Source organism: Homalodisca vitripennis, chromosome 1 (genome assembly GCF_021130785.1).
Source record: "Homalodisca vitripennis isolate AUS2020 chromosome 1, UT_GWSS_2.1, whole genome shotgun sequence".
In the NCBI taxonomy this organism is placed as follows: domain Eukaryota; kingdom Metazoa; phylum Arthropoda; class Insecta; order Hemiptera; family Cicadellidae; genus Homalodisca; species Homalodisca vitripennis.
The window spans coordinates 32,749,582-32,776,472 of record NC_060207.1 but is presented as its reverse complement, the minus strand read 5'-3'; the positions used below and the strand labels follow the sequence as shown (position 1 = coordinate 32,776,472).

Below are 26,891 nucleotides of genomic sequence, written 5' to 3'. Positions count from 1 at the left end.
CTGAAGTCATACATTTTTAATCAAGGCACATACAAATCTATATCATCATCCGAGAAATATAAAATTAAACTAATCTAACCTAACTTAAACTAATCTAATACATTACACAGCTATTTAGAGGTGAAACACTCCTCCTCCAAAGCCAGTCTGAGATTGTCCTTAAACGAGGAATATCCATAAGCCTTTAGACTGTGAGGGACACTGTTGTATATCTGGGGGCCAAAGTATCGAAATCCATTCCCCCCCATCTCCAGCCTGACCCTGGGCACCTCCAGCATGGCGTCCTGCCGAGTGTGACAGTCCCTAATCTCAGCCCGGGTCTGTAGCATCCCCCTGAGATAAGAGGGTTTTTCCGTCAGCAACACCTTGTGAACAAGGCAAGCCACCTGGAGTTTGAAAATGTACTTTATCGGGAGGATCCTTGCTGTACGGCGATACTGGCTAACGTGATAAAATTTTCTCAGGCCGTACACAAATCTTACAGCAGAGTTCTGTAACCTATCAATCAGGACCTCAAGGGTCAATCTTCCCCCAAATACAGGAAGAGCATAAACAATAACTGGGAAAACCACAGCTTTGACAATCTTCAGTTTCACTTCCTCCTGGAGTAACCCCTTAAACCTAAACAACACTCTTAACCTATTCATTACACCACGATTGATATTTTGAACATGGTTCAAGAAGGTTAACTGCTTGTCAAAAGTAACGCCAAGGATTTTTACTGTGTCTGAAACCTGCAAAGGAACACTTCCCAAGGAAACTCCCAAGGGTCCATTACCAAAAAAGACTGCATTTGAAGAGGGGTAAAAATTAACAAGTGAACACTTTCTTGGATTCAACTGAAGCCCGTGATCGTCAGCCCAGAGCCTGACCCTCGACAAATCAGCATTAATCTGCTGCATTGCCAAGGAAGACTGTAATGGAGGATATGACAACACAAGCTGAGTGTCATCAGCGTAGGAGTAAAGGGAACAGAATGATAACTCAAGATTAAGATCCGCAGTATACAATAGAAATATAATAGGACCTAAGCAGCTACCCTGAGGAACCCCTGACTCCTTGAGAGCAATCCCTGAAAGACGATCATTCACCCTGGTTACCTGGGTTCTGTCGATCAGATAAGAGCGAAACCACATTGTTGAAACCTGATCAAAACCGTAGTAATGCAGCTTAGCCAAAAACATATCAAAATTCACTGAATCGAATGCATGTGAGAAATCAAGAGCAGCTAAACTACTACATAAATTCTTATCCCTGGCGGAAAACAGTTGGCTTGTCAAACTTAGTAGAGCAGATGTCGTACTGAAATCCTTCCTGAAACCAGACTGACTATCGGGCAAAACACCGCTGCACTCCAGGAAGGAAACCAACTGATTTGTCACAATTCTTTCCAATACCTTAGACCAGGGCTGCCCAACCTACGGCCCGCGGGCCGAATCCGGCCCGCGGGTCAGTTTTTATGTGGCCCGCCTTGTTGCTAAAACAACCAAATTTGTTTACAAGCATTTGAAATATTAAATAAATACAAATTTTGAGAACCAAGCAGTCCAGCCGATTTCACGTAGAACGAGCCGTATTCATTTGGTGGAGTATGAGTGTTGAAAGAAGTAAAGTAGTTGCAGACAGATTTCACTGACTACGGTGGTGGCTGCCGGCTGGCGAATAGAGCGCGCGTAAAGCACGGCACAGCGCGCGGTGTGGCGACGTAACCCCTACCCAACTCAAGGTCACCACTCGCCACGTAATTTGCATGTCCTAGTATCCTAGTAGGATTAATTTCAATCAATGTATTCAATTTATTGGTGACTTTTTTATTGTTCCCTCAGAATTAGAGCAAACATCCAAAAGTCTGGGTTTATATTTATTTCTACTAAAAGAACCAAAAAACATAATATATTATAAACCTTTACCTAACAACTAATAAATAATAAGAAATTACAATAATCAGGAAACAAGGGCCAAATAACCTTAAAACTCATATTTTGCACAAGATTTCTGGAATAAACCTCGGGCAATACGTTTTGTTTGGGGTTCCAAATCCCCTGGGATGTTGGCCCGCCTGGCCATAAAGGGTTTACAATGTGGCCCTTGGGTAAAAATGGTTGGGCACCTCTGCCTTAGACATAACTGGCAAAATGGAAATGGGCCTAAGCTCGGACACACTAGTAGGATTACTATTTTTGGGAAGAGGGATGACCAGGCTTTTTTTCCATCCAGAGGGGAATCAGCCAGAGGAGAGAGAGAGATTAATGATATGGGTGATAGCCCCGATACAGAAAGGACTAACTGCTCTGACCATGATGATTGAAATTCCGTCAATGCCAAAAGCCGCTGTGGAGATACTGTTGATAATGTTTTTTACCTCACTCTCACTCACCTGCCGAAACTGAAATTTATCTTGCACCTTTTCGCAAGTAGCGTGCTTATAAAAACCGAGCCTTTCCGGGTTCACACTGTTATCGCCGCCCAAGCCAGCAAAGTAGCGGTTAATTTCATCCGGGGAAATATTAACCGATACAGAACCGCCAGCAGTGCCCACCTTTAGATCTCCTGCGCGCAAGGTTGCCCAGAAAGATTTTGAGTCACTGCACTTTAACTTTGTCGCAAAATAATCTCTTTTCGCCTTTCTAACGGCGTAATTGAGTTTATTGCGTGCGCTACAGTATGCCGCTTTCGCACGTGCATCATTACGACAAAGTAAATCTTTTTAATTGGTTTTTTGTGCATGTCAGAAGCATTATTTCTGAATTTCGCCAGGGCGCCTTCCTTTTGGTCACACGCTTTTTTACCAATGGAGCACATGCATCAAATACCTGCATAATTCCCGCGGTTAACATATCCACAGCATCGTCAACATCACTCTGAAGTTCAATCCCATGCCATTCAATGGAGGCAAACTCTGAGGAAAACATTTGCAGATCCACTTTTGACAGTTCTCTGTAGGAAATGAACTTTTCCTTCATCCTTTCCTTAGTCTTGCAAGGGCAGTCACAGAAAACCAACTTGTGGTCAGTGATACGCTTGCCTCGACCATCCAAGATCTTAGACGTGTCAACCACACCAACAGTCATGTTGCTCAGGGAATTCCTAACGATGATATGATCAATCAAGGCTGCGGTATTGTCAGTTTCGCGGGTTGGCTCATTGACAATCTGAGCAAGGTTCATCGATGCCAAGAGATTCCTGAAATACTTGAACTCCGGCTTATTGTTCCCAAGAAGATCAACATTAAAGTCGCCCATCAAAATCACCTCATCAACTTGAGAGAGCATGTCAATGAAGAGGGCGTGGAACAGAGAAGTAAAGCATGAGTAAGGGATATTCGGAGGCTTGTAGACAACACAGACACACAAGCGTAATCCCTGAACTTTTCCCAACACGCATATGTATTCCAGCCGCCCATCAATATGATCAAGATAGATCCGCTTCATATCGAATCTTTCCCTGAAGTAGACGGCGACACCGCCGCCATTTGAAGGCAAGCCAGGGCCGCACGTCCTATCAAAACGCCAAAATGAATAGCCCTTCAAACTGTAACAATCCGAAGACATATCAGGAGTAAGCCAGGTTTCTGAGATACTCAGGAAATCAAAGTTAAAATCCTCAACCACAGAGCAGAGCTCACCGAACCCCGTGTTAATTGAACGAATGTTCACATGGGCTAATCTGCAGAGAGATGGCGGCCTATGACGGCGTTTCCCGACAAGGTGGGAGATAGAGGTGGTTGTACAGAGCTGGCCACTGAAGGCAAAACATTCAAAGAGGGATGACCGTCCAAGGCTGCGGTCTCCGAAGAAGTAGGCGCTAGAGGAAGAGGTACAGAGCTAACCGCCAAAGGCACTACATCCACTCCCTCCTGAATATGAGAGAAAATAAAGTTGCCGAGAAGATGGTTCCCCGTTCTGTTAAGATGACTACCATCACGAGCCAAGTGATATCTTTTTATTGAGTCATTGGCGTCAACAAAAACCACACCGAAGTTATTGCACATGAGATCTAATTGCTCGTTAAAAAGATAAATGGATGAGTTGCTGATGTCTCCTCGCTTCAGGACTCCACTCAAGATGATCCTAGATTCAGGGAACTGACCCTTAGCAACACTCAGCAGATCAGCCATGCTGTGGAGAGCAGCCTTCTTTCCCCATCCACCATTATATCCAGCACCCCCATTGTACCCATTTACCAGATTATTTGTCCCAGCATGAATGAAGATAAGCTTTGGCTGGGAAGCCACATACCCCGAAAGCTTTTGCTTAATATGCTTGATACCGAGTTGGTCAAACATTTTTGTGTCCTTTCGAAGTTTTGGTGGAACTATGCACTAACCATAGCTTAACTTGGGGACAACAGCCCTGAATTCAATATCTGGTATGAAGGGCATTTGGAGAGTTGTGATATAAACTATGGAAGTAGCAGCAGTCGAAACTGTGGCAGCGATCCATTATTTTTGGCTTCCGATACACAGCGGTTGTGAGTAATGGTTATTTGAAAGCCTTCAGTAGTTTGAAGGATATTTCTCTATGTGGTGAAACTGGAGAAGGAAGCATGTATTAATCATATCTCTAAAAGATTACAGACTGCTTTACGTAACATAGTAAATGATATCAGCAAAATCAAAAGAGTTACCCTTGGAGGAAAAGCTCCAGAATGCTTGACAGGCAAAACAATTTCGAAGTTGACAGAATATTACTGAAATGCCATATCAGACAATGTTAAACAAAGATGTTGACACGCCATCTAATTTTTATATATAACACAAAGAGTTAACTAATTTTTCAAATAGGTACTGCCTATGGTACATATCAATAAGTGTGATCAGATAACCCTACACATTAAAATAAATAATCCATACCTGCTGTAATCAATAAGTGTGATCAGATAACCCTACACGTTAAAATAAATAATCCATACCTGCTGTAATCAAATTTTCTATTACCTAGGTTAAAAACCATATAAAAATTATAGTTCATTTACTAATTTGGTTTGGGATTTTACATTTCTGAGTATGTTGCTGTATTATGATGTCCTAAAAAATAAAAAAAAGTTGCGATTTTAGGTAGCGTTGTCTTTTAACGAAGAAAATCCACAATCTCTAGTTTTATATAATGTTAAATATGACTCCACTAGATAAATATATGATAAGTTTTATAACAGGAATACAAATTATTATATAGCATGGCAATTTCTAAAGTCATTTAAACTATTATATCAAACCACTGCGATGATTTTATTGTAATAATTATCTTTGCCTTCTCCAGAATCCAAATACTTGACTCTTACAATAAAATCAAGAACTTCTTAAGCCAGTTTGAAGAGATTCAATGGGAAACTCATCACATAACATGTTCTTCATTCTTAAGTGTGAACTCTTTTATTACTATAAAAAACTATAATATTAACTCAATAGTACTCAATATTTTTTTATTGTCTTAAAAACTGTATCATCTATAAACTACAAATCCTTGCCGTCGAGTTGTGCTTTATCATCTCGTTGGTACTCCTGAAATTGACTGATTTTCTAATCAGCTGTTACTTCAAATTCTTTGCTGATCTCAGCTGCATACACGCAGCTGTGTACGAACTTTTGAATTGAGTTATGTATGTCTTGAAAATAATAATAGTGATTAAATGAAAAAGTTAGTGTAATGCTGTAGTTACTATAAATCTACCACTTCATAATTCAGCATAGAATGTCCATTGCTTTATTTTCCAAATATAGATCCTTAGTAAAACTTGAGTCGTCTTTCATCATCAAAAGGTAATTTTAAGATAATGATAGGTTATCCTTCATTAGATACAAGATTAGCCAATTTACTAGGATTAAGCAATGCTAACATCAAGTTGGGAATGTGTAGGTAGTCTATTGTATGGAGATTGCCAATATTATTAGCTTAATAAATCAGCGTTTTATGAATTATATTTTAAGTACATTTTAGATTTGTAGGCTTAGCCTGTCAAACGACTTTGGGCAATTTTGGTATATATATTGGAATTAATTTCTTTGTGATGTATAAATATTAGTTGTATTAACATGGAAGAATTGTAGCTTTAATTTTGTCGGGTACGGTCCAATAAGCGGACCCGGTTTTTTATATCGAAATTGGCAAACGATATTACTTAATCATAACCATCGATATAATCAATCGATACTGATGAATTATTTTTAACAACTTAAATAATCTATATGAACAGCTGTAAACACTTTCAAATAATACAATTAAGGTAATATTTTAAATTTCACGTAACATTGTGTATTAAAATGGCCGTCAATCTTAGGAAGCTTCACGAAATTGCTTTAAAAGACGATAAAATATGTTTTTTATGGCTTCAGGATGTTGGGTTAGTACCTAAGAATCCATTATGTGATATTTGTGGAAAGGTAACAAATGTAACTGTCAGAGGAGCTAACATGGTCGTCTTCAGATGCAAAAAAAGAAGGTAATGGTGGACACAACTTTAGTAAAAACGTTTTCGTTCTGTTTCATTTAGTTAAAGTTATGAGTTATGGTTATGTTCATTTATTATTTGTTATCATTAAATTCACATTTTAATTTAAACATATGATTGTTATTACTTTTATATCGATTGATAGTCTATGATTCGATATGCGAATATTAGGTATCGATGATTATATTCTTCGATATAAAAAACCGGGTCCGCTTATTGGACCGTACCCATTTTGTCAAATACAATTGAATAGATCTAGCTTAGGCATAATCTATGTTTGAAAAATATTTACCAATTGATGTTACTAATTTGTAGATTTTTTTCATTTACTCTCAAACCCAAATGAAAGCTATCTAATTAATGACTGGAAACTTGTAGGACTTCTAGGTTCTACTTATCAAAGACAGTAGCTCTCTCTACTGTTAACAAAACCCTGTTAAAACATTTAGACCCGTATAAATAATAGTCTACATATAACTTTATGGTGATCCGGTCACAGGAATACCAATCAAAATTCTCTGGACTTCAGTGTGGGTTAGTTGTTTGGCTGCACCCTACTTTGTTGCCATAAAAATAAAAACATTCCTCGAGATAGTATCTAAAAATTAAGCTCAAATCACATGAAAACCTCAACCCCTCTTCTGGTGGTATGAGATAAGAAGTGCACTTTATTACTCATAAAGGTCAACAATAGCATCTAACACTCAATCTTCATGATCATTACTTTCTAAGAAACGTCCGGTCATCATACTAACATATCAAATAAAATTGAAGTTGACCCAGTAACTGTTCAGATTGCTCTTTCTTGCTTTCTGAGATAATGAGTAAACTCATAAATTTCATAATATTCCTTTGGGATAATAATCACATCAACTGCACTTTTTTGGCTAAGCTCCAATAGAATACAGTCTGTAATATGTTGCTAGATGACAGTAACCCCTTACAATAGTTAAACAAATATTTAATCAATTAAACCGGTACAGCAGAGTATCGAAGAAGCTAACACAACGAAAGTCTTGACAATCAATTGTACACATGTGGGGGTAACTTACTGTAATATTGACATTGATAATAGTTAAACAAATATTTAATCAATTAAACCGGTACAGCAGAGTATCGAAGAAGCTAACACAACGAAAGTCTTAACAATCAATTGTACACATGTGGGGGAACTTACTGTAATATTGTACACATGTGGGGGTAACTTACTGTAATATTGTACACATGTGGGGGTAACTTACTGTAATATTGTACACATGTGGGGGAAACTTACTGTAATATTCACATTGATAGACAGAAACTATTTGACCGATCATTGTGAAAACTTGTATGTATATGTATTTTTCTAAGGAGAAGGTTTATATACGCTATGCCTATTGAAGTAACTCACCACCACACACATTATAAACTGCAATTATGAGACAGTTACTTATATTAAATAGCCAAACACTATTTGAAGGCGCTAAGTTATAATTATATTTGCCTTTAAAATAAATGTCTGGTTGAACTTAAAGCTTAACCCTTCCCATGCAGCAAACGGATATATCCGTTACGCTTAATTTTGACCAAAACGCGGTAAACGGATATATCCTTCAAAGTATATTTTGTGTTATTTAATAAATTTTAGTTGCCGTGGAATCCGCTAGAGTTCAAGGGAGTGTTGAATACTTGTTCCTAAAAGCAGATGTTACAGTTTGAACCTCATTGGCGCGTCGCAGTGGTGGGAGGGCGTGGATTTGTCCCTCATGGCGTGATTTAGTCTCAGTCTGCGGCGAACCATTACGCGGTAAACGGATATATCCCGGCACGGCATATTTTAGTGTTTAACGCTGTTTTGCCATATTTCCTTATTTACTGTTCATGTTCCTGTTGTATTTAGCATTATATTATCTTTTTATTTTGGCATTACTTTATTTGTTATGTCGTTATAGGCCTATACTGTTCTATGCAATGGCAAATCCTGACGATTTTTTGTAAAAGTTGAAAATTTGTTAAAAAATATAGTATTATTTTTTATTCCTAATAGCCACCACTAACTAAAAATAAAATTAGAGTTGGTAAAATGTAAAAAAAATTTTAAGTTAATTACGCGTTATGAGTTAAAATTGAAAGATAAATTCCGCGTGGGAAGGGTTAAGTGTTAGACCACTTTATAATAAAGTACATGTACATTTACATTGGCTATAAACATACATTTTTGACAGATTTTCTTGATCGTGGCAACAAGGCAAATTCTACATCAGCGTTGGAAATATAATTCACTGGAACTAGAAGTGCTCATATGGGGGCAAAGTAGACAAAAGGCGTGCGAAGCCACAGGGAACACCTAGTACTTTATAAACTAGGCTCATATTGGTTAAATATAGCAGATTGCCATATTTTATACTGAATATAATTGAAAATATGGAAGTTTAATTTTCTAAATATCAAATAATAACCTCGTAAACTGACACCTTTCCCATTTTAAAAATCATCGTTGTGTCTAACTGGCTTTATTATATTCAAGTAATAAAATTTTCTAAATAGAGAACAAAATCTTGTTTTTAAATGTATTTGGCTTGCAATTGATATAAAACTATTGATAATAATAATAATAATAATGGTTTGTTCTTCCTCTCTTTTTTGTTTATAGGTGTATATCACACAACGATGCTTCAAAAGCAAGAGAAAAACAAATTCGTCAGTATGTACTGTCCCGATATATGCAGTACGTCCAACAGTATGCTTCTGTACTGGAAAATAAGTTTCCAGCCGCAATGCGAGTTTACAGAGTGTTTACTATTGGAATCAAGGTGAGTGGAATCAACTAATAATAAAATATTAGTTTATTTTTTGCTATTATTTACAACACACTTTATTCATCTATTAATGTGTAGATATAAGGTATAAATTTAGAATAATGACCGAATGACAGAAAACCGTTATATCTCACATACAAGATGTAGGCTAAATAAAATTTTATCAAGCTTAGAAATCTGACTTAATTTGATTTTAATAAATCTCTTATAAAATTTAACAAAAACCAATGGTACTTATGGATTATATCACCACACTTATCAAACTTGTACATTTTCAGTAGAGAAATTACCTAAAAAAAGTCTACTGAACAAAGATAATTAGTTTCTTGTTGTATTCAGTCAGTTTATGCTATCACAACGAACAAAGATCAATCAGATACTTTGTTCCATTGTGTTCCATTAATTCGAGCACAGTTCACGTGAGCGCTCAGTTAGTCAAACATAGTCTGATGTTGGATAAGTGGCCTACCCGAAGGCCAATTGGCTTACACAAGACACAATAAAATAATTAAAATAAAATAAAACTAAAAATAACAATTTAACCAAAGAAAACCTTATAAAAATAAAAATAGTGGCTAACTTACAGTATATCTAATGAGGAGGAGGATATAAAGGACAATGTACACCACATATGTGACACAAAGAAAAAAGTATAAATTTCATGTCTAAAGATTGCACAATATCTGAACTTTTCTTTCTAACACAATCAAACTAAGCATCAAATACACATATTGTTCATAGGTTCGATGCTTATTGGCAAACAAGACCTAGAGCACAAAGGAAAAAATTACAATCAAACTTCAACATAGAGCTAGAAAGAACATGTTGCAAAAATGAAGGTAAAGAGGAAAAAACCAAATAACTCTTAAATTATAATCATTTGCAAAATTGGTAGCCCTACTCTGACCTCTAAAATTCTTTATACTTTTTCGCCTGAATGTACCAAACCTAAATATCTGGCAATCACCCAAGTGCTCCAACCTAGGTCCTATTCCAATCCCATCCTACCCAACCTCATAGGTAATGCACATCTGGATATAGGTAGGCCTTCTTGGGCTGGTCAGTGGGTTCTTGAGTATGGTAGATTGCTGACAAGTAAGTTTTCGTTCTTTTTTTCAAGACTAATATTAATGTATATTCCCTGTGTACTTTATATTTAATATACAGGTTAACATGGCTAGAGCATATTAATACAGGAATGAGACAGTTATGTTTTGGTGTTTGTTATTTTTAACTGAAAATGTACAAAATGTAAATGTGGTCAATATATTACATAAGCACCACACCGATTTTTGCAATGTAACATAATTTTATTTTAATCCAAAAGTTTTACAATGTTTGGCATCTAAGTTGTTTTTTTCTTTTTTACAGGACTTTTACAGTGACCTGAAAGTGTTCTTAGCGTTGTTCCACAAGGTTAACTTAACCTCCAAAGGCCTAGAAACGTTGACTAGAAAAGAATTGGAAATTTATCATCAAATGCCGAGGGATATGATCAAAATAGCACCAGTTTTGTTATTATCTGCTTTACCGTTTGTTAACTATGTAATGTTCCCCCTTGCGTAAGTACTGTAATTTCTAAATTAATTACTAATATTAAGAGATTACAATGAATTTGTTTTCCTACTTCACTATAGCTATATATAAAACTGCTGTGAAATTTCTATTCCAAGCTACACCACCCTTTCTGAATATATTAATCTACAAAAAAAGAAATACTAACTGAAACGATACTGTGTTACCAGGTACATGTTTCCTCGCAACCTTCTGACATCACACTTCTGGTCACTGCAACAGCGGCATGAGTTTGCGCTGCTGGAACACAGAAAACGGCTGCGTCACTACAAGGCAGTGTTCCGCTCATTGCAGTGGCAGGTGGACGGTCTTGCTGAGAACCAGTTGTATGCTGAGTGGGAACATGTGATACGGCTGCTGGGCAGTGGACTACATCCTACCCCTAGTCAGGTCCTAGACTGCCAGCCGCTGTTTGGAGAGAGCCCGTACCACCTCAACTGCTTATATTCTAGTCATGTGGTACAACTCACTTGTTATGATAATATTTTAATGAAATAGCTTCTTATAGTAAATTTTGTATTTTTCCAAAAGAGGAATAGAGTTTTCTTACAAGAAGTATTTTCAAATCACAAAGCTAAAAATACAGTAGAGAGTGTCAAAAATCCAAAACGTCAAGATTCCGATCGTCTGCTTTAAACACGTGAACTGTATTTTGTATGGCGGCACTGTGAGAGACAATGACCTTGAGAGTGTTTGTTTTGAACCATCCACTCCCCCATCTCACCAGAGCGAGTATTTTAAACCCCATCTGCATTGTGCCATTGTCACCAGTCAGTTCAGTTGCTTCACATGTTCAGTAGTGTACTGGTAGTTACATGTTGCAGTTCGTAGTGCATAATATTCTTCGGTAACATTGATTAAATAATATATAGAGTATTATTTATTTATCCTAACATTTTTAGTGTTACTAGAAGTTAATAGGTTATGTTTTAAAATCTGAATCCCCTTACCCTCACTCCCAATCAGTTTGGAATTTTGACACTACTGTAAGTCATTAATGTTTATGTTTTTTTTATTTTACACAGAAATCAGCATCTTGATCTTTTAAGACCAAAGTCCAATATATCAGAGTGCTAGCTTTATTTTGGACTTCTGACCATCCAAATCCCTTCACTTGAACAAAAGTATTAAGTATTCTACACAGGAAGGAATGATTTCAATATATGTTTTTTAGTCAAAATACTTTTGTAGTCATTGCATTTAAAATGTATTGTTGGTGCATATAAATCAATCATAAATCTGTATAATAAACCCCTACATATTTCAAGGTATGACCTTAAAAATTTACGTGCTTATTACAAAACAACTTTAAAAAATAGCTATTTAAAATGGTCATATTTTCCTTAGGCTAATCATATTATGAAACTCTTAATACAAGATTTAATTTTTATAGATACTTTGATATTATTTAGACGCTACTATTTTTGGAAGAGTTTTACTTAACTGCGACTTAAAAAATTAAATTAGAAAGAGTAGACTTTATTTTATTGAAGTAAAAGTTACATTTCATTATGACAATCGGTTTTTCTGTGTCCCAAAAGTAACTGATGTCGGCGAGAAAGAGTAACTAACAAAAGTAACTGATGTTCTTTGTCTCTATCTAATATTTGTTATTAGACTATATAAGTAGGTAAATTCGTACATACGTATTGTAAATGTAAAAAGTTAACAAGTGCTCATATGATCTGAACTTGGCTATAGGTACTATCTCAAGAGATGGTTTTCTTTTGTTTTTCGCCATAAGTGCGAAGTTGCAACGAAGGCATCACCACAGCCCACACTGATGGCCAGGGGCTTTTCCGATCAGTATTTTCCCAACCTCAGAGCATGTGTCAGATCATCCAATGTGATCTGACATCAGAAAATTTGGATGATCTCGGAGGTGATCTGAGGTCGGAAAAATACCGATTAGAAATTCCCCCAGCCATCAGTGTGGGCTTCGGTGCACTTTTGGCAAATGAAGAAAAATATCCTTCAAGATAGTACCTAAATTCAAGCTCAGATCACATGAGCACTCGTAAAGGTTATCTTTAACTTTGGTACCACATGTATGATGACCTAAACTATACCTACTTATATAATAGCCTATATTAAATAGTACATAGGGACAGAGTGGCTTCCTTTATGTTGACATCGCTTCCTTTCAGGTGACAGAAAAAATACCAATTGTTATCATGACATGAAATTTTCACTTTAAGTCAAATTTTTCTGTTATTTCTAATAATGTAGCTCTTTCAGGTTTCCGGTAAAAAAAACTTCTAGAAATAGTGGCCTCCGGATAATACCTAAATACCATCAAGAACTGATTGTCATAATGACATGTAATGTTTACTGTAAGTCACATAAAATTTTGTTATTTTTAATAATATAATTCTTGTAGTTACCTGGTAAGAGATCTCGTGCAAAAATAAATTAGTTTCCGGATCATATCAAAGTATCTTCTTATATTTTGCTATATATTTCAATAAATTGTTATACTATCTATATCTGTTTAATTAATGATTTTCATAAAAAATTACATGTAGTAATTTATGTCACACATTGCATTTCGGATGAACTATGACTTTTTAGGCAGTTTTAGCTAACTAAACAGGAATACATGGACGATTCTAAAGGGGTTATGTGGAAAATACTAATAGGTCAGTGTCTGTTAGGTAACCACTGATATTAGTAGAAGTTACAATGATTAAGTGCAATTTCATGAGCTTAATGTTGATAATAAATAAGAATCTGAAGCATCGGATTAGTCAACAACTGGTAGAGTTTCAAAAGCTTTTAATAAATTCCAAATTCCCTGCACTCCCATTATAGTATATAGTAGATATAGTCCTGACGAATCCTACTGCCGTGCCACTCTCAGGCATAGTATAACTGACAGTAAAGATGAACAAAACAAACATTTTTAAAACATTACATACAGTTACAGAGGATACATTTCTGAGTACACCAAGTAAAAGATTAGCTAAACTATTTTTATTATTGTACTATAGATCTTTTTTTAACAGCTGTTTTTACAGAAAAAGTTTGAACAAGATATAAAATATACGATAGTATACATGGTGAGACAGACCACACCCATCCACGATGTATATTGGCTGAACTGAGAGATCTACCTTCTTTGTTTTTACAGAAAAATCCATATTTCGACCCCAAAGAATTCGGGAAAATAATTTTTTATACCCATTAATACTCCAAAATGGGGAAGTAAGAGTAATTTTTTAAAGATTTTCAAATGTAAAGGTAGGTAGGACGTAACTCATTTTGTAGGTCTCTATTCACTGATTATTAAAAAAAAGTTTGAAATTATGTCGCTTGTATACAAAATGTCAAAGTTGCATGGTTACAGTTTTTTTTTTTTTTTTTTATTATTATTATTATTATCCCTTTTTATACAAAGTTATCAAAGAAGTACTCTTTCTAAAAAATATTTTACATTTGTCACTTTTCAACACATATACAATTGTTTTAAATAGTTCAAATTTAAGCCATTTCAAATTTGTAAAAACTAAAAAATTAAAATAGCAGCCACTATTCTTAGATTTGTATATGTACAAAATCCTGTTATACAAGAATGTGAAGAAGTTATATCAATGCTGTATAGTTTTAAATGTGTACCGAATTATTGAATATACCTGTAATTAAATTTTTGTATCAAATTTAATGTTGATAGAGACTTTGGACACTGACTTTTTTCTCTTCATAATTTCTATTCCAGAAAGAATTGTTGAAGATACACAGTATGCATACTGGTTGGCGTAGAAGACAGAGACTTGCAGAAAGAGCAAAACTAATTCAACTTATGGACACAGCAATCTGTAAAGAAGGCGGAGTCAGTTGTTTGTCCCAAGATGAAATTAGATCAGTAAGTAATACCGTATTGAAAATGCACTAATCTGTATTCTTAAGTAGTTATAATTTTTATGACTTTGAAAATATTTCTGTTTTTCAGTCTGTCATAATAAGAATATGTAAATCATGCTCTAGAAGTAATTGTATAACAGATTATATTCAGTTTGTACAATTCAGAAGTAGAATTCGGGTTTATTTCAAATTTTCATTGAATTGTCTGTATTCTTATGTGTTTAACTGGGATGACGTCTGTCCAAAACTTTTATCAACATTATTTGCAAAATATACACATTGAACAGAAACACTACTAAATTTATTTTAGAGCAAGCTTAAGCGCTTTTATTAATCAAACATTCTACTTTGATTGTATCAATAAACATACATACATTTTTTACCCTTTCATTTCCCTCTTATTTTTACTCCCAAAAAATTAATGCAGCTGACTATCATTCTTTCTTAGGGTAAATTGTTCTGTTCATTTTATAAAAAACTAGGTTGTGTTATTATGAAGCTCTTGTCTCAAGGCTATTACTGTGAGAAATATTGTTAAAATTGGATTAGTTTTAATTGAAAATTTAGAACATGTATAACCCAGTGTGAGTTATAGAACTGTATTGTTTTGATTTTGCCATCAAACTTGTTCTTGAACAGCTTAAAATAATTTTCATGGTAGTGAATATTGAGAAGGGCCTTAACACGTTCACGACGATAGCTAAATACCATATCTTTCCTATATGACAGAGCCTATTTCCGGTAATATTTAAAAAAAGTTTTTGTTTTTTTTTCTACTTAAAATGTTAAAATATTGCTATAAAACCAATAAACACCAATAAAACACAAAAAATATAACAAAACAAATTTATATTGAATTTTTTTAGTGCGTCTGCTAACGCACACTTTATGTGATTCAGTAAACACGTCTTTCCAAAGTGTTTACACGCCCGGAGAAAGCATCGTAATTGATGAGACAATGGTCCCCTGGAGGGGTCGTCTAATCTTTAGACAGTACAACCCTCAAAAAAGCCATAAGTATGGGGTAAAAGTCTATAAGCTGTGTTCTTCAGGTGGCTACACTTATAAAATGAAGATATATGCTGGGAAGGAGGATACAACAGGCAGTTTGGGGCATGCCACTAACATTGTTTTACACCTCGGGAATGATCTTTTGAACAGTGGTCGAGTTTTATATTTAGATAACTTTTACAACAGCATGACTCTGGCGGAAAAACTACTAGAAAATAAAACTTATGTCTGTGGAACTCTGTGATCTGACCTTCGAGGCAATCCCAAAGAACTCTGCTCTCAAAAGTTGAAGAAGGGAGAGTTAGTAGCCAAAGAAAACGAGATTGGCATCAAAGTTTTGAAATGGGTGGACAAACGTCCAGTTTTAATAATAAGTACACGCCCTGAAGACTTTGCAAATTTCGCGTTTTCTGGGAAAAGAAATAGAAAGGGAGAAGCCATTCAAAAACCTACAGCGGTTTTGGCATACAACTCTGTCAAAAAAGGTGTGGATTTTTCGGACCAAATGTCCTCATATTACACTGCCCTAAGAAAAACTACAAAGTGGTATAAGAAAATTGCAGTTGAAATTCTACTTGGTACATGCGTTGTGAATGCATTTGTCATTTTCAATGAGAGTAGAGAAGTGAACAGAAGATGGGATATGTGCCGATTTCGTGAGGAAATAATTAAAAACCTTGTCAAAGAAGATGGTATTGAAAATAATCCTCTTCCTAACCCAGAGGCTATAGCTCCAAAACGTGTCCCGAAGAAAAACCACCGGCTTGATAAGAGACCAGGACCCGTCATGCAGACAAGGTAACAGTGTTTATCGCGCTATGACAGAATGGCTGGAGAACGGGGTACTAAGGAAGTACGCAAGAACTGCAAACAAGTTCAACTTACTGTTCAAACTGTCCATGAGAACCCACAATACATTGTTGAAGATACATCTCGAGTGCTTCAATAATGCACACAAGTGAAAAATAAAATTGTTTGGAGTATAAGACGATCTCAAACTGATGATGATCCATGTTTTATTTTTTTAATATAAATAGTCCTTACTCAACTTTAATTTTAGATTGAAAAAAAATTATAACAAAAAAGTAATAATCACGCTTGTAGATTTGTAGATTTCAAAGTTTTTAACTCTAGCTACAAGACCTTAATGTTCTGTGTACATATTTAAAATTTCAATTAGTTTGTTGTTAAGAAAATTTATATATAAATGTAATGTGTTGTAAAATAGTTTAATTTTGAACAATTTCAATATTAAAAATCATTATGCCTCAAAATAGTTTTGATATTGTCTTACAAATTCGGTAGGCTATTTCTTGTAAATGTTGAATATTTTTACATATGTTTTTTTGAAAAGAAATAACCGCACAATATTATGAGAAGTTTCAAGTATAGGTGCCTTCAAAAATATAGCAGTAACAAAAATGCCAGCAAGTGTGGCAGCAGCGACGCACGACGGCTGCAGCTAATAGTAGGCGTGCGTCGCGGCCGGCACACCCCATTTATAATGAAAGAAGGCGTGCGTCGCTGCTGCCACACGTTGTCGTGAACGTGTTAACACACTGAATGCAGCACATTGTGCACTTGCCGCCATATTAGAATACTTGTCATCAGCAGTGAAGGCGTTAAAGTGTGCAGTCTCACAGTTTTTGGAGGGGGGGACAATCAGAGCCCGAAATGCTGCCCTAAAATCACTAGTCACATTTTCTTATCATTCAAAAAGTATTATAGGTTGTAATCATTGTTATTACAGCAGTTTCCAGATCCATGTACTTGTATCAATATGCTAATATGAGGCATGTTTTTAAAGTAAGTGCTGTTTTGATATATCAATGGATCAAGTAAACATTTTGTAACAATTTTATTTGCATATAAAATTTCACACTTTTCTCTACTTTTCTACCCAATTGCCATCAATTAAGGCACTTACCATATGTAACAAAATATACTGTTGTCATAGAAGACTGCTGGCTGATTTAATAATGACCACAACTCAATAATTTTAACAAATTTTGAGCTGTCGTTATGGCGCTGAACTTCAAGATACTTGCTTCTTCGACAAATGGTAGTCACTGGGAGCTAAATTGGGGCTGTTTAGCAGATTATCTAATTGTTCTTATCTAATCAAAATCGTTTATTCTCCAAAAGATGCATATTAATATATTCATTGTCTTTTTTTTTTTGATGATATTTTTATATATCATTTAATTAAATATTTGGTTTTTAAAGTGTAATGTGTAAAATAAATTTATATTTTTGATGTCATTATTTGAGAAATATTCTCAAATGGGCTACTAAAGCCTGTACGTGAGAACGAGTCACCACAAAGTGCTCAGTTGGTATTTCAAACCGTAAAAATTTTAGTATATTTTAAAGGAAATTAAGTAAAAACAAAATAGTCAAAATAATTTTTTATAGAAATTAAAATAAAATTAAAGCGAGAATTTATTTAAATGAAGTAAGTGAATGGAAATTATTATTAGAAGGACAAACTACCAACTGTCAGAGACCATGACCACGGACAGGCCTTGATGCAACTCTTTGTTCACAGACGGACATCGGAAACACTGTGTACAAAATTCACCATGCCTTATCATCGAAGGTTGTTATCTGTATTTATAGCATTAACATATTAGTCATGCATGACCTCCCCCAGAAGACACACACACACATTCGCACACTCATATGTACACAAAACTAATACTTGCACACACTTATTTTATATATATTACATTCACTATATTATTTAGTTCCTAATACATACTTTACGAGCCAAAATACATACAATCATACTCGCAATATACTTATCCAAACATAACCCATATACTTACAGTATATTTCGAACATACCCACACAACATACACACACTTACTCGTACATTTCTATATGCCTGTTACACAAACACGTGTATTCAATTTTCCACCTCCCATCCTAACTCACATCATCTATTGTCTATAATATGGTGTAATCAATAATTCAGTACGATTTTGTAAAATTATTTATTGTCATATTCCAGAGAAATAAAGCATTTCTATCAGAAAATTAGAACACAGCCTATTAAAAAACTTACAATTACAGTCCACAATTATTTGAACTGTAATCCATCCACAGCGACACACTGATAACAGCACTTAAACAAATGAATCATAAGCTCTTACAAAGAAATTCTGCAGTATCCGGAGAAGTTCCTCTTCAATTGATTGTTTTAATTACTCATCATTATTGAAGCAACGAGTATAAACTTGTTCCTTAAGTAACCCCATAGAAAGAAATCACACACAGTTAAATCTGGGGGATCGGGGTGGCCAACCTAAAAAAATCACTTCCACGACCAATCCAACGGCCATGAAGGTTGTCATTAATAATCACTTGACAGGATATTCGAATTATTGTAATCAAATCAAATCAGGTAATTCAAGAAATGAATCTTTATAGGAAGCAAAATGGTAAAATGTTCAATATGTCACCATTTTGTTTCTACAATTGTTAGGGAGCTTTAATTTTCACAGTATATTTTTATAACCTACTTTATTAATTGTGTAGTTTAAAAATGATTGGTGCATAAATGGGCAATGAATATAAAATCAAACATTTAAACCTCTTCGTGGGACACTGTATATGCCTAGAGTTTATAAAATTTCTTATAGTTGTGCCTCAGTCTATATTGAATAAACAAAATGTGTAATATATAAATGAGTTCATGAATATATTAGGCACACAATAGAACAGGATACGAATAGAAAGATAAGCCACAAAAATAAACATTCATTAGAATCCAAAATCCTTATTATTTTCTAAGGATAATATGTGACACCTTATAAATAATCAAGAAATAAAATATCTTCAACAAAGAAGGCAGCATCAATTAATCAATAAGGAGCAACTTATAATAAATAACCAGTATTATTCCCTAATTGGTTAAAGCTTCAGGCATAAATATTATTATAAAGGTGTATTATAAGTGGATATGTATTACTGGAAGTTTCAGATTAAAGTTTATCTGAAGAGGGCTCTCAACAGCAAGGCCAAAGTATATCAAAATTTTGATTTAATTAACATGGTGTGAATTGAAAAACTAACATGATAGTCATACCATCCCATAAGCTTAAAAACATCCAGAATTCAGTCAGTTTCCATTTATGTTCAGGTAATTAAGTACAAAGTTATTAAATACAAGTGTAATTAAAGTTGTCACAGCTTTATCCAATACTGATTGGACTGTGGCACAAGAGCAGTATTAATTGAAACTAATGCTGGACACCATAAACGTTATTGAGTCCGGTAGCAAATTCAAATTTCAGCACAAGAATTATGTATGGAACAAAAGTTTTCAAGATAACCAGTCATTAAGGACTAGCTCTGTCTTAGAGCAGTCCGCTTCAAAATAATCTGATCGTGGCTGCGGTATCTGAATCCTTTGCTACACTACATGCCGAATGCTGTTGCCAATTTTTACATGTATGGAAAATTAGTGATCCATCTCAACATCATCAGCTTTTACTATAAACAAATATATCTACATTTGATTTCATTACTCACAGACAACACATAAAAATCAAGCAGACACTATGTGGTCATAGCCACCAATGTCACAACGGAGAGAGCTGGTTGTCAACAGTGAAAAGGCAACTCTGCCTCAAATGTCATTGGATTATTTTGGTGGGCTGCTCTAGTAGAGTACTGAAGATAACAATGTAGTCTTTTCACCATGAACAATGAATCATATTGCAAAGAATATTTTCATCTCAGAGAACAACAAGTTTATGCTTCACATAAGGTTGTTTAATCATGATATGAGTGGTCTTAGTTCTGAGGGATAAAATCTGCCAACATGAAAAGGGTTGTTCTGGAAGAGTAGCCACAAGACTGGTTACATACCTCTCATTATGGTAGGTCAAGAAAACTATTTATTGATATTTTGTATCTGCACTGTTATTTACTACAATTGCAATAAACTAACATGTTGGAAAAGTTAAGGACTGTCTGTTTCAAAGTCTTGACCTATTCCACATGTTAAAAATACTTTCAGTCAACTCGTTCATAACTAAATCACAAGATAATATATGCAGATGTTCAATTTACACTTGCCAAACTAACCATTTGACTATAGACCTAACAAACATCAGGTCTTCATTGAGAAGAGAGATCGTAGAGAAGTGGAAACAAGATTTGGTGCAAGTCTCGTGTATGTTAGGTTAGACAAAATTGTCGATTGCTACATATCCTGCAGCTGCCGTTGTTTACTAACATATTAATTGTGCAGGCCTGTTTATTCCGAGGACTGAACCCTGCAAACATGAAGAAGGAAGATATGGAGGAGTGGCTGGAGGGCTGGCTGCAAGTATCCCAGTGTGTACGCAAGGATAGTCGCTCTCTCCTACTCCACAGTCCAGTTTTGTTAGCTTATAACCACCCCTCCAACTGGGTCCTACTACACTAATGTAATAAAACAGTTACCATGTAAATATAACTATTTATTCCTACTTCATGTGTTCTTATTGCAACCTTTTTTGTCTTTATTTTTTAGTAAGAACTACAATGAAATGTATTGGGAAACTTAATGTGGGGAGAACTGAATGAGGGTTTGAAGTTAATAGCCAAAATTGTGTAAATGTTTGTGTCATGATTTTCAGATTTTATTGAGAAAATTGCAACATTTTTCAATCGTTAATGAGGGCAAATACCATAACCACACAAAGTTTCATAGTAAAACTTTGTAGAGTTTAATCATTATTAGGAGTATATGGAGGTAGAATAAATAATAAATTAATGTTATGGACATTTTCAATCACAAAGTGTAATATTCCAGGAATCAGAGCTAAGTTGTACTGTATCAACCGCAAAAAAACATGTTAATGTTTGAGTGTCAACTAACCACATAGATATGTTAAATAAGTATCAGCTAACCATATAGACCCTCAACTGGTGACTGAAGTCTAGATACCTGACGATGATACTACTATTATGTGAAGACAAACCGGGTTCTGTGCTTATACAGTACAAGTTGGCTTTCGGCTCCAGACTATAACTGAAACAATTAGCCAAAATGTTATCTGTTCTCTACTTTAGGTGGTAAAATCCTAAACATAATTTTTAACATGCAAAAATGTTAACAAACTAATATAACACAAGCATGAAAAGTACTGGATAGATTCAAATCTGTGATCAACTTGTCCGAATTTCACTTGTCTTTTGACCAAAGTAAAGTATGCATATAGCTGTGCTCACGATCTAAGCCTATAAAGAGAGCTGGCAAAACATGTTGCAGAGGAGAACTGCGTGCATTTCTGCAAACGTAGTGTAGGCACTGGCATCATTTACCTTCCTGGTATACGCAGACCACTATTTCTATGCATGACTACAACTTTGGCCTGCTCTGGTTGTGTACACAGCTACATGCCTCAGTCTATAACTAGGTGTTAAATTGTTATTTGGGAGACACATAATATTAAAGCGTCCGATTATTTTCTTTTTCTTAAACTGAAGCTTTGTACGTCTTCTATCACTGAGAAGCCTTAACATCAGTATAAGAACTACCTCACATATAAAAATTTCATTTTCTCTAAAAAGCATAACATTTTGTATACAAGTTATTTTATAACATTTTATAATAATGAGCATCTTAAAGTAGCAACTCTATTTTACAAATAAATATTTTTCAATCCCTTTACCAATACATTATTTTTAATTATTCTCCGTAACATTTTAAATTAACTAGCAAAATAACTATTGTGTATATATTTAGATCAATCACCCTGTCTAGAATCAGCTATGTTACACACTCACCACACAGGTTGTTAGATATTTTTTGTTTCTCTGAACAGCTGATCCCAACAATATGTACAGTTCAATATCAGGTTTACCAACCTAGTTGATTGAAATTCTATTTAAATTACCATACAAAAAAGATTTTTTTATGATTTATTTGATGAAACCAACAAGATACAAGCACATATTAAAGATCTGAAAAATCATTCTTATAATTAAAAAAAGTACGAGTCATTATATTAAACATTTATTGAAACCCTAAACCTACTGCTCACTGGTATTAAAAATGTTTTCATTAAAATATTTAAAAGCTAGAAGAAATTTCATGTAGATTGCATGTAAAAAACATTCCACTATAGAAACAAGCTGACAGTTTAAAACTTTTGACTAAAAACAATTTCTTTGAGTGCAGTAAATGATTAACCATATACATTTGTTGATATTGTTGTTATGCACACAACTTTGTCCATTTAATCTTTGCTGTATCTCATATAGCTTCCAAGATCCCTTCAATGTGCATAACATTTGGAACAGCCAAGTAAAGAGGTAAGCTAATATCTCACAACATAGAATGAACTCAGGTGAAATAAAAAACAAAGTTTATTTAAATCGCTTTATTTTTTTAATAAGTAATCAAATTACATAAATTACCTAGGATTAAAAGATACAATATTAATGTTGAATAATTTATTTTTGTCCATTTTAACTGAAATAAGGATTTAACCTTGATTTACACTTTAGATACAATATAATATTTGCCAAATTAAATTATTATTTGCTTACTATACTATGTTGGTGATACATATGGAAGATTGCTATTGCAACAGGAATTGCCAGCAATTACTACACTATAATTTATAAATAACAATATGATTTGTGTACCTTCTAGTTTATCTGTATCTTTTATACAAACCCAAAATTTGGAATATGTAATAGTTAAAATTTCTGATAATAGTGTTTTATTTACACTTTCCAAGGAATAACTGAGGTATAAGTTTATACCAAAACATGCATGGTATACTTTGCACAAAAGTACCAACAGTGATTCTATTCATTATTAGCATTGCTCAGTAATAATTTCAAATAGGCATTACGTGCCGAAATGTATTTTTTTCATACAATAACTATTTTTTAAACTATATTTGCAATAAAAAAGACATGGAATATTCATATTTCTTACATCACAGATTTACACAATTCATGTTAAATTGTTGCGTTTTTCATCGATAAATGTACACCGTTGCACTTTGTTTAGACAAAGATTATTTATTTATAATAATTAAATTATATACATTTGTACTTTGAAATTGTACTATAAAATATGTATAGGCTATATATAAAAATATAAATCTATATAAGTATTGAACACATCCTATAATGGAAATAAATTACAACATGCAATAATTACAAATTTACAACTATGGCTATAATTTTATCACAAACTGCTCTGCACTCAACAACTGTTTTATTCATGTAAACAATCTACTGCTTTTTAAATGTACATGCCTTTCTACAATGTATTATAAAATCTAAACTTATACTAAACATCAACAACTGTTGCGTAATGTCACAATTTAAGCATTAGCAGATAGTATTGGAGACTGTCAATGTGTTCTCCCCCACAACAGGCCCCTATTTCTCTTATGTGTATCCATAACAAACAATAGACTTCCTTTAAACAGCTGAGCAGGAGAAATGGTAAAAAAAACTCCTTCGTAACATAGATTACGAATAGGGACTTGATTACAATAAGGAATCCTCTGTTCATTACCAATTAATTACAATCCAGCCCAATATAACATTTCAATATTCAAAGTACTTTAAACAGGTTTCATAAGTCCCCTAAGTTGAATTTGTAATTATCTGTTAAGTAGTAACTCAAAGACAATTTCAATCATTCCATTTTTGGAAACATGTAACTAACATTAAGACTTTTATAATAAGACACATTCATAAAAACTTCAATAGTTTTACACTACACATTCAAAATATTGCTAAATTGAATGCAATGGCATAATTTGAAAAATTAAATAATGTCAAATTTAAACATTATTATATAAAATTAAAAAGCATGAGTGTAGCAACAGGCGTGTAACTTGGAAATCTGTTCAGCAAAACTGAGTGAAGATTTTGGTTGGGGATGTTGGCAGATAGAGGACTGTGACAAGTGACAATGCATTTGCACACACAGCATGTTGGTAGTAGCCAGTTTTTGGTAAAGTGACAGGATACTGTTGTCTAACGCACCTTACTTGCCTGACCTACTCCAATGTGATTTTTCATTTTTTTATGTATGATAAAGGAAGAGAGATAGAGATAGATATAGATGGTCTTTAACAAAATAGATGCCATCAAGAAAAACACGAGGGAGAAGCTGTCTACCACTACTGAAGACATCAAATCACCAATTGAAGATTATAGAACAATAAAAATTGGAAAAATATATCAAGCATAATAAAGTTTTTTTATATAAAAAAAAATTAAATATAGAGCATTTAAGAAAGTAAATAATTCGTTTCTTTTGGGTACTAACTCTTAGGCACAAGTTCAAAGTATCGAAAGATGGTGATAGTGATCTGTACATGTACGTAAATTTGCATGCAGATACTCTACTAAATAACAGCTTACCCTGAGGCCTGATCAAATTTACCATTCAACTTTCTACATTTTAAATATACATTTTTTACATTTACATAAAACTGTTCCCTGATTAATCATTTCTCTATCATTATATGAATCATATATATATATATATATATATATATATATATATATATATATTACACACATTTTACAATTAATAAATATTAATTTTGACTTGCTGTAATATTGGCTTAGTTTGGGGTTCCAAAAAGTAAAAAGGGTAACCTAGGTGTCACTGGCAAGGCCTATGTTGTCTGAATCTGACATGTCAACGACTTCTCTGTCAGACAATCTATCCGCAAAATGTTGGGATATTATTGAAATGGGAGCCTAAAACAAGATATAAACCATAACCAAGGATAAACTATACTCATTATATATCACTGATATTGTAGCTCTCAAGCACTTCACTACTGCACTGCACATTAGCCTAGATTGTCCTAGACTTACTAATATATCTCCTAACATGTCACGTATAAAACCATGAAATTACTAACACTATTTATAAATTTATAAAGATCCATAATAAAATCGTTAATCAAATAATAAATACCTTTTTTTACTAAATCAAAACTCACTGGATTAAAAATCGGACATTATAATGTTGACCGCCACTACAGAATTGATTCGAATTAACATTATAATATTGATTGCCAGTTTAAGAGTTAATGATAATTTTTTTTAACTCTATAAAATGAGGATGTTGACACTGAAACGGCTAAAAGTATAACCCTTTTTTAAAAGATAAAAATTTTCTTATTTTTAAGAAATTACTTCGTGTTCATGCTTCTTTTCCCTACTGCTTATTGTTACAATTTGGTAGTAATATTGTTTTACATTCTTAATGACAGGTTTTTTTTTCATTTATTCATATTGATATGTTGTATAAGTATTGACTTCAAACTATAAAAATATTCACATTTTAATGTTGGATCTAAAAGCTAAAGAATTAATCATGTGAGAGTAAATCTCTTGGTATATATGTCTACATGGTAAATGGCATGCATTTTAAGTTGTGTTCACAATAGAACATAGTATACATATATTATTACATTGTTACCTAAGGAAAAAAATTTACTTAAAATAATTAAGCAATATAAAAAAGGCATCAAGAATAATATTATAACAAAATATAAATATTTTAATTACAACTATAACACAAAATTATAGCAAAATAAAAAAAAGAAAAACAGATGTATAAAATTCATTCAAAACAACAATGTGCAAAAACGTCAATCCACAAAATGAAATTTAAAGTTTCATATCCTATTACACATTTACATATCAATCACTACATTCATCCCATGTCATGACTGCGCAGTATTATCTTCAATGATGCTATCATCAAAGCTCAGAGGGATAAAAGATGGAAGACTACCAAGTCTTGGGCGATTTTTAAATGGATGGCTTCTTTCTTCATCCTCTTCGAAATTGTCTTTCACTGTTTTTTCAAGATTTTCAGTCAGCTGAATTTCATTTTCCTTTTGAAGGTTTACATCTTCAAAATACCTAAGATTAGAATGACTTACCTTTTCAACGTGTTTCTCAGGCTGAGGTTTCCTTTTCAGGTATTTAAATTTTCCTTTGAGTTTTTCATCTGACTTGGATTTAGGATGAGGATAAGGACAGTACTTACCTCGCGAACAAGTTCCTTTTTCAAAAGATGGACAAATCGCTTGATGTCTCTTGGCACACTGAAAAATAGTAATTAATTTTATAACAACATTCTAACATCTTTATACATATAGTTCTACATAAAATTAAAATACTACACAGATTTTTATAATTATT

At 33.8% G+C, this 26,891-nt stretch overlaps 2 protein-coding genes across 2 annotated transcripts in view; one reads left to right on the top strand and one right to left on the bottom strand.

The window, feature by feature from the left end:
- Positions 1–5,544: 5,544 nt before the first annotated feature.
- On the top strand, positions 5,545–21,172 carry LOC124359521 (LETM1 domain-containing protein 1). The gene is made up of 6 exons (XM_046812332.1): positions 5,545–5,758; positions 9,080–9,239; positions 10,617–10,807; positions 10,991–11,279; positions 14,536–14,682; positions 20,953–21,172. Exons 1-6 carry the CDS (start codon positions 5,691–5,693, stop codon positions 21,127–21,129), a joined length of 1,032 nt encoding a protein of 343 aa, XP_046668288.1. The 5' UTR covers positions 5,545–5,690; the 3' UTR covers positions 21,130–21,172.
- Positions 21,173–23,056: 1,884 nt separating this feature from the next.
- Positions 23,057–26,891, bottom strand: part of LOC124359516 — a 29,275-nt gene continuing 25,440 nt past the window's right edge. The window contains exon 8 of the mRNA XM_046812318.1: positions 23,057–26,794. Within this exon, the coding sequence (XP_046668274.1) occupies positions 26,408–26,794 (387 nt within the window). The 3' untranslated portion in view covers positions 23,057–26,407. The remainder of the gene's footprint in view (positions 26,795–26,891) is intronic.

Coding starts and splice junctions, on each gene's coding strand:
- LOC124359521 (XM_046812332.1), top strand. CDS start 5,691: ATGTCCATTGCTTTATTTTCCAAATATAGATCCTTAGTAAAACTTGAG. Junction 5,759..9,079: donor TCGTCTTTCATCATCAAAAG/GTAATTTTAAGA, acceptor TTTTGTTTATAG/GTGTATATCACACAACGATG. Junction 14,683..20,952: donor CCCAAGATGAAATTAGATCA/GTAAGTAATACC, acceptor TTAATTGTGCAG/GCCTGTTTATTCCGAGGACT.